Genomic DNA, 9,306 nt, shown 5'->3' with positions numbered 1-9,306 from the left:
CAAACCACTGAACTGAGAACAGGACCCTTGTTGGAGGAATTAGAGAAAGGTCTGAAGGAGCTGAAGGGGCTTGCAACCCCATAAGAACAACAGTGCCAACCAACCAGAGCTTCCAGGGACTAAACTACTACCGAAAGACTATGGATGGACTGACCCTGGGCTCCAACTGCATATGTAACAGTGAACAGCCTTGTTGGGACATCAGTGGAAGGGGAAGCCCTTGGTTCTGCCAAGGTTGGACCCCCCCAGTTTAGGGGATTGTTGGGGGGAGCCATTATTAGGGGGTGGATGGGGAGGGGAACACCCATATAGAAGGGAAGGTGGAGGGGTTAGGGGGTTGATGTACAGGAAACCGGACAAGGGAATAACATTGGAAATGTAAACAAGAAGTATCCAATTTAATAAAAATGGAAGAAAAAAATGCCAGTTCATTCGTTCTAACCAAGGCCTCTGAACTGTCCATCCTCTGGTTCTTTGTAATCTACACAGTATCAGGCATGGCTTCCTCTCTGAGGCATGGGCTTCAAATCAGACCATTCAGTCATTGGTTTGCCACTCTCACAAGTTCTGTTTCACCAGCTATGTCTATTCACATACGAGTTGTTTGAAAACAGAAGGATTTGTTGCTCTTGAGTGACTCACATGTGGTTCAATTGACATGTTCAAGTTCTAAGTAATGAGATGGATCTTTTGTATATGGTACAAAGTTACAGTTTCATAACAGCATTTCTAGATCATAGACTTTACCCATCAGGATTGCCCCATTGCTCCCCCTTACCTACCCACTGGTCATCTTTTATGCTTTCCTTCCTTACATGCACCTTTGTCTTCAAATCTAGATTCTGAATATGTGAGGACACATGTAACATTTGCATGTGCCTGATCTGCTTTGCTTAACATGGTGATCTCCAGTTCCACCCCTGTAAATGGGACACCCATCTCGCTTTCCGTTGGCAGGTAAAGCAGGACTGTGTCTACATGGTGCACTTTCTTCTATCTACTCATCTTCTAATGGACAGCTGCGATGATTCCATAAACTTGCCACTGCTGATCATGCTATGGCAGTCGTGGATGTGAAGATCTCTTGGTGGTACACTAACCTAGATCTCTTCAGGATTGTTGCTCAGAGCGGTACAGCTGGATCATCTGGTAGTTCTGCCTCTGTTGGGGGTTGTTTTGTTTTTAGGAGAAGGGGTCCTACTCTTTAGCCCAGGGTGGCCTTGAATACACAGCCATCCCCCTTCTTCTTTCAGCCCAGTGAATGCTGCAATTGCAGGTGTGAGCCACCACACCAGCTTGCCTTTAGACCCTTTCGGGAAATCTCATACTTACTCACTTTCCAGATGCAATGCTTAAATTCCTACCAAGACTATTACGCTTTCCACATTCTCCCCAGCATTGGTTGTTTATCTGGTCACTGCCAACTTGAGAAGCATGGGACCTCCATGTGGTTTGGGTTAATTATTTCTCGATGATATTGGATATTGGGAGTTGTTTTCATATACTTATTGGCCATTTGCGTTTCTTCTTCTGAGAAGTACTTGCTCGATTCATTCATCACCTGCTGTAGTTTGACTTCTTCTTCTGGCATCAGGAAAAGAGTTTAAGCTTTGGAAATTGGACCCAGACACATTTGAGTCCTAGATCCAGCAGTAGTGGGTACATTAGAAATTTCCTGGGAAAGGAGAAACAGTGGGAAACAGAACAAACATAAACAGAACAAACACATAGAGAACCCTTCTCACCTCTGTCAGCTCTATTGTAAGTCTTTAATCTGTTGTCTCAATCTCTTATCTCTCTGTCTGTCTCTTATCGCTCTGTCTGTCTGGAGACTAACTTTTTGAACCCTTTGTATATTCTCAATGACAATTTCTCCTATTCTGGCGACTGTCTTTCTCACTCCATTAACTCATTCCTTCATCACATAAACGCTTATAAATTTGATGATCCCATCAGTCAGTTCTTGTTATTATCTCTGGGGTTATTGGAGTACTTTTCAGAAGTTGAGGTGTTTTAGTTTGGGTTTTGGTTTTGTTGTTGTTTTTGCTGTTTTTGCTGTTTTGTTGTTTGTTTGGGGTTTTTGTTGGTTGGTTGGTTTGTTTTGCCTCTCCCTACATGTCAGTGTTTTTCCTAGAAGTTTCAAAGTTTCAGGTCTTCCACTGGGGTCTGTGATCGATTCCCAGTTTGTGTATAGGGAGAGATATGGATGTACCATCCTTCATCCACACGTGGGGTCCAGTGACTGTTTTTCTTCCGTGTATGTTTTTGGCACCTTTGTCAGGGCTGGGTGCTGTATAAGTTAGTTTCTGGGTTGTCTATTCTATTTCATTGGCCTGTGTGTATATCGTGTGATCAGACCATGCTGTGTGGTTGTTGTTGTTTCAGAGAATAAACTCATTGTTCCAATGCCTCCAGCATTGCTCTTTTGGCTCAGAAATGCTTCAGCCATTCCAGGTTGTTTGTTCCTTGGTGCTAATTTGAGGGTAGTTTTTAACTTTCTGTGAGAATGTCAGTAGGATTTTCATAAGGGTCACATTGAATTTGTAGATTATTTTTGTAATATAGAAAATTTTCACATTAGTTTGACTAGCTCAGGAGCGTGAGTAGTCTTTCAACCTCTCAGTGTCTTCGATTTTTTTTTCTTTTGGTATTTTGATGTTTTCACTGTGGATGGTTTCATCCCCATAGGCAGCTGCAAAGCTATTGTGAGTGGCACTGATTTCACAATTATTGTCTAGTGTACTGATTACCGAAGTATGGAAAAACTACTGGTTTTGTAAGCTTACTTTGTCTCTGGATTCTTTTTAAATTTTTTTTATTAATCATTCCATTTGTTTACATCTCAAGTGATATCCCTTCCTAGTTACCCCTCCACAATCCTCCTATCCCTTCCGTGCCCTCTTCCCCTCCCTTTGCCTCTATAAGGGTGTTCCCCCACCCACCCACCACCCACTCCTGCCCCACTGCTCCGGCTCCCCTCTATGCTAGGGCATCAAATCTCCATAGGACCAAAGGCCTTCCCTCCCACTGATGCCAGAGAAGGCCGTCCTCTGCTACATATGCAGCTAGAGCCATGGGTCCCTCCCTGTACACTCCTTGGTTGGTGGTCTAGTCCATGGGAGCTCTGGGTGGTCCAGGTAGCCAATATTGTTCTTCCTATGGGGTTGCAATCCCCCTCTGCTCCTCTAGTCCTTCCCTCAGCTTCTCCACCAGGGTTCCCAGCTCAGTCCGATGGTTGGCTGCAATTGGCCAGGGGCTGCCAGAACCTCCCAGGGAACAGCCATACCAGGTTTGCTGTCTGCAGATGGGATGGACACCTAGGTGGGGCACTCTCCTGATAGCCTTTCCTTCAGTCTCTGCTTCGTTTTGTTTTTGTTTTTGTTGTTGTTGTTGTTGTTTTGTTTTGTTTTGTTTTGTTTTGTTTTTTTGTCCCTGTCTTTCCTTTGGATGGAAACATTTCTGGGTTAAAATTTTTGGAATGGGTGGGTTGTCCGATCTATCAGTGGGGGCCCTGCCTCTCTACTTGAGAGGTCTCTACAGGTTTTATCTCCCCTTTGCTGCATAGCAGGACCATGCCATCAGTGAATAGAAAATTTTATTTAATAGGGTTATTTTACTTCTATGATTCCCATTGTTCCCATCTTATTTTTTTCTCTTGAATATTATTTTAAGTATTATACTAAGCGAAAGTTGAAAGTCTGAACAGTTGTCTCCTTCCTGATTTTATTTCTAAAGATTTATTCATTTATTATATATAAGTACACTATAGCTGTCTTCAGACACACCAGAAGAGGGCATCAGATCTTATTAGATGGTTGTAAGCTACCATGTGGTTGCTGAGATTTGAACTCAGGACCTCTGGAAGACCAGTCAGTGCTCTAAACTGCTGAGCCATCTCTCTAGCCCTCCTTCCTCATTTTAAACAAAGTGCTTTAAGCTGTGAAATGGCAGCAGGTGGGAAGACTGGCCTCTGTGCTTGATAACATTAATTCAGTCCTCAGGACTCACATGATAGCAGCCTGATGCCCACAAGTTAGCCTCCAACCCACACACATGAATGTGGCATGTGCGTTAACACACAATACAGACACAAACAAAAATACATGTAATCAAGTTCTAAAGGAAATTTCCTCTCCCCCACAAGATAGTGTTGGCTGTACATTTGCTACAGGTGCTGTAGACATGTTAGGTGTGCTCTTTCTCACGCTAGCTTCTACAGGCTTTTATTGTAGGAGATAATAAGCTGTTAGTCGAAGGCTTTTTCTGTATACTGAGGACTCTACCAATTTTTCTACGCCATGCTCAGTACTTTGCATAACAATAAAAATCCAAGTCATGTCCAAGAAAATACAAATGCAAAGTTGAACAGAACAACTAAGATAATTTAGTCTTTAAAAACTAAATTAAGCAAAGAGATAGAAATAGTGGGGGGGAGAAAACTCAAGCTGAAATTAGTCTGGAAATGAAAACTCAGTAACACAGTTAGGAAAGTCAAGGGAACGCCATCCAAGCTGAGTGGGTCAGGTAGAAGACAGAACTCAGGAGTCAGTGATAGAGTAGGAGAAATAGACCATGTGAGCAAAGAAGACAAAAAGAAACAATAAGTTATGGGAAAGGGGCACACAATTCTGAACCCTTATTTCCTTTGTTAATACCTGAAGCAATGACATTGAACTTCCTCCCACAGTTCTGTGTTCTTTATTCTTCTTCTAGTGATTGCAGTTTTACTGTGCTTTAAGTCTATCTTTTTATAAACACACACACACACACACACACACACACACACACACACATATCACTACTGCATCTTTCTGATTGGGTCATGTTTTTTTTTTTAACCAGTCTACTTGGAATGCTATAATTTCATAATATTTTTTTTTAATTTGCGGTTGTAAACTTAAGACTGTCTCTGTGTTCTTAAATTTTATGCCATAATCAGCTCATATAGTAAAAGCCTCTTTTTTTAAAAAAAAATTAACCTACATACACTTTGTCATTATGATAAATTGGAATTTACCTCTGTGGTCTCAATGTTTGTTTCAGTTTGTCCTTTCTATAATATAAGGGCGCACTGCTTAGCTTCTTGTTGCTGTGATAAACACCAAGGCCAAAAGCAATTAGAGGAGGAAAAGGGTTTAGTTGGCTTCTAGGTTGCATTTAATTTAAGGAAACAAGGGGAGGATCCCAAGGCAGGAACTTGAAGTAGAAATGACAGAAGACTATGGCTTGCTTTTTGACTCCTATGGTCACAGTCACTGGCCTTTCCCACACAGCCAAGGCTGATCAGACCAAGGAACAGGACAGCACTGCTCATGGGTGCTGGGCCCTTCCATGTCAGTCAACAATGAAGAAAATGCCCCACAGACTTATACACAGGCCATCTGATGGAAGCCATTCTCCTACTGAGGTTCAATTAAAAAAAAACCTAACCAGGACACGGGAGTTTCCTGTGTTGCTGTCTAGTCAGCTTGTCTCATGACACATGACTGATTAGATCCATTTTGCCTCAGTGCTAAGATGCAGGCCTGACCTAGTCCACGAATTCATCTCAAGAAGCATTCTTTCACCTCTCAGGTAATTTCTCTCGAATCCTTTTCATTTCACTGGCACGGTAACCAACCTACAACTCTAGTCAGCTTGACAATCCATCATTCCTATGGCCTTTTGTTGGTCCTTCAGTTTCAGGGTTCAGATTAAATTCAGCCTGGTAAATGAATGAAAGCAATGGGGTCTTTTTATCTCAAGGCTTTACACCTTAGTGAAAACTAGAGGTCTGATAATGTCTGTTTATATACTAATATGCTTCAAGGGGAGTAAAAGTGGTATAAAGTTTTTTATTATTTATATCATGACAGTTATTGTTCATGGTTCATTCAATTTTGATATGATGATCACATAAATCTGTCATCAAATAAATTTTAAATTTTTGGTACTCGTTAATTTAATTATCCATTCCCAACAAAACCCTCAAGTCTCTCTTTTTTCCCCCATCACTTACACAGGATACATGAAATCAGACCAAAACACACATCACACCAATGCATGGATAACTTGAGGCACTTTGTTTAAATAGTAACAATGTATGTAATATATAGGAGGTTTTGGTCTTAATTGCCACCAAAGCAGATATAAAAAGATTTTTCATCATAAGATTACTAATGCCTTCAGAGGAAATTACTGGACACATCAGCCATTGTTGTAATAATAAACAAGCAGAATTTGATGGTAACGTACCTGATGATTAATATAGAGCATTTAAACAAATATGGTATTGGACTAAGTCACAGGGAAGGTGCGTGCTCCTCTGATATCTGTGCAATTGAACCCTGGACAGAGCATCCCTGAGAGCCTGGTGGACCTGCTTGTTGCGCAGGGTGTAGATGACAGGGTTCAGAAGGGGTGTCACTACTGTGTTCACAAGAGCAGCCTCTCTGTTGATGTCCACTCTGCTTCTCTGCTTTGGCTTCAGGTATATAAATGCACAGCTGCCATACATTAGAGAGAGGACAATGAGATGAGAGGAACAGGTGGAAAAAGCTCTCTGTCGCTCCCTGGCTGAAGGAAGACGCACTATGGTGACTACTATATTGCTGTATGCAAAGATGGCGATCAGAAGGGAAGCAAAAAGCACAATTATAGCAAGGGTAAAAAACAGCATCTCAATAGACCTGGTTTCTGAACAGGAGAGATTTGCCAGTGGTCCAAAATCACAGAAAAAGTGAGGAATAATGTTTGGACCACAGTAAAATGACTGGGAAAGCATCACAACTGGACTGGCCATGAAGAGGAACCCCAAAACTAAAGAGACAGTAACGAGAAGGAAGCACATCCTTGGGCTCATGATGGTTGGATAATGTAGAGGTTTGCAGATGGCCAGAAAGCGGTCCAGGGATAACACACCCAAAAGGAAAAAACCTGTTGCCCCCACGACAAGATAGACGAAGGCCTGTGAGATGCAGGCCATAAAGGGAATCTTTTGCCTCCCTGACAGAATGATGGTGAGGAGCTGGGGGATAACAGTGGTTATAAAACAACACTCCACAGAGGAGAACATGCTGAGAAAGAAGTACATGGGCGTCTGCAGTCGGTGGTCCACACAGGTGATGGTAATTATGAGCATGTTGCCCATGAGGGAAGCCAAGTAGGCCAGCAAGTGCAGTAGGAAGAAGAGGATCCTCAGGTGCTCAGCCACAGGGAATCGATCAAAGATAAACTCCAGGACCAAAGTCCCATTCTTTATTTCCTTTGCCATCAGCCATTCCATTTCTTCAGTCTGTTTGTCACTGAGTGTCTTTGCAGAACCATGACTGAAGGTGGAGAACTGTGTGTTCCTAAAACTGTAAATGACATGGGAAGGCAATCATATTTGTAAATAGAACATCCAATGTGTCACTTTGCCCATTGTGAAGCAAAAATGACTGATATTACTATGACTGACTTGTATTACCTGCACCCTAAGATGCTAGCCTGAGAAAAAATGCTTACAGAAATCCAGGTTACACCCTTTTATCTACTTAGTCATGGGACATGTTTCTAGTAAAAGCATATTCACGTCACACAGGTCCAGATAAATACTGCAAAGGAAAACTACAACTTAAAAAATCAGCCTGATCCTGGGAGTGTAGATCAGGGGTAGTGGACCTATCTAACAAGTGTGATATTATGGTTTTAATTCCCACCACACAAAACTGAAGAAAGCAAAACAAGCCAGACAAACCAACATTTCAGTCACAGGAACAAAAGAGATGGCTCAGCAGTTATGGGCATCAGTTATTCATGCAGAGGACCTGGGGTCAGTTCCCAGATTATACATGACAGCTCATTGGAACTCCAGTTCCAGGTTATCTAGATCTCTATTCTGACCTCTGAGAACACCAGACATGCATGTTGTATGCATGCACACAGGCAACCAAAATACATAGTACACATAAAATAGGAAATTCTCAAAAGATTTTCAACCAGAAACCATTCATTACACAAAATACATTCCTTCATCGTAACTTAGTATTTGTTTTTATGTTTGGCCATATTATTATTAAGAAAAAAATCCTGTAGTTCATAGTCTCATCTGCAGACTTATGAAGAATACTAGATTAGAAGACCCACACAGTTAACTCTAGCTGGGTGGTTAAAGGCTCAGTTATAGCTACTTTAATCTAGAGGCCAAGACAGCAAAAATTCAGACTCCCAGCACCATGTAAAAAGCCGAGAGTGGTGAATTGCAGCTGTTAGTCCAGCATTGGACAGGACAGACAGGCAGGCTCCAGGAGCCCACAGGACACACTAGCCAGTCTACTTGAAGCAAGGAGCCCCACATTCAGGAGGAGACTGTAGCTCATCAAACAGTGATGACTGGGGGTATCCAAAATCAACCTCTGGCTACTACAGGAACATCTGCAGTTAAATACTCTTTCCCTGTAAATGGATAGAGTCCTTGTATGTGAGACTTTGTCATTCTGGTTCACTAACATCAATCTCCTAAGACTTAGCTATCTAATTTAGAACAAGCAAATGCTCTCAATCTTGTTATCAGACCTGTAGGGAAACCAGGTTGAAGAAAAACATCACAGCCATTTACAGCAAACAAATGGCAAGATGCTCTGTTCACACTGAGGCCACAGCATTGTCACAAGCAGCTCACAGCACCCGGAACTCTGCCTTCTGCTCTTTTCACTCTAAGGAGAAAAAAGTCACCACATTGGTCCTGACAGCTGAAGCGTAAGGAAATCCACACCTCCATTGTAATGCTCATAATTTCTCCAGAGGTAAATCCAACATCTGCCCGATATCCTTCTCCAATCAGCTAACAGACTAAGAACTGCATTAAACTAAGCACATCTCAGTGCGCACATCTCAGTGCAAATCTTGAGTGGTAACTATGGAAAAACAACCACACACATTTCCTCATTGTTCTCTGAGAATTGGCAAGTGAATTCGTCTGAAATTCCAAAAAAGAATTCCTGAGTCTCCAGGTCACACACCCTATCCTGAGACCCTTCCTATGCCAGCATCAAAAAGAAACCCTAGTGCTAGGAACATAATACAGTCAGGGTAGAAGGCAGGAGACGCTTCCCTCAATAAACCTACATAGATATGATCTACATTGATAAACTTTCTTTAAAATGCTTTCCAAGGCACTCAAATTTTCTCTCACCATCACCAAAACCAGAGCATGCACAGTCCCAGACTGAGAATACTTACAACACAAGGAGCAGAAGTGAAAGGGACATGAATCTGTTCCAGCATATGTTTAGTAATGGACTGTCTCTTGACACTAATCAGGGGCTACCAGGTCCAGTGGGCAGC

The 9,306-nt window shown here is 42.1% G+C and overlaps 1 protein-coding gene across 3 annotated transcripts; it reads right to left on the bottom strand.

Moving 5' to 3' along the window:
• Positions 1–5,818: 5,818 nt before the first annotated feature.
• Positions 5,819–8,901, bottom strand: Or6d12c (olfactory receptor family 6 subfamily D member 12C). Of its 3 annotated transcripts, none has more exons than XM_087658398.1 (2): positions 8,536–8,901; positions 5,819–7,337 (listed from the first exon to the last, which is right to left on the bottom strand). In XM_087658398.1, exon 2 carries the CDS (start codon positions 7,262–7,264, stop codon positions 6,242–6,244), a length of 1,023 nt encoding a protein of 340 aa, XP_087514524.1. In that variant the 5' UTR covers positions 7,265–7,337; positions 8,536–8,901; the 3' UTR covers positions 5,819–6,241.
• Between the last annotated feature and the right edge of the window lie 405 nt (positions 8,902–9,306).

Source organism: Rattus norvegicus, chromosome 4 (assembly GCF_021556685.1).
Source record: "Rattus norvegicus strain SHRSP/BbbUtx chromosome 4, alternate assembly SHRSP_T2T, whole genome shotgun sequence".
Taxonomy (NCBI): domain Eukaryota; kingdom Metazoa; phylum Chordata; class Mammalia; order Rodentia; family Muridae; genus Rattus; species Rattus norvegicus.
This window is presented reverse-complemented; position numbering and strand designations above follow the sequence as displayed.

Coding starts and splice junctions, on each gene's coding strand:
- Or6d12c (XM_087658398.1), bottom strand. CDS start 7,264: ATGGAATGGCTGATGGCAAAGGAAATAAAGAATGGGACTTTGGTCCTG.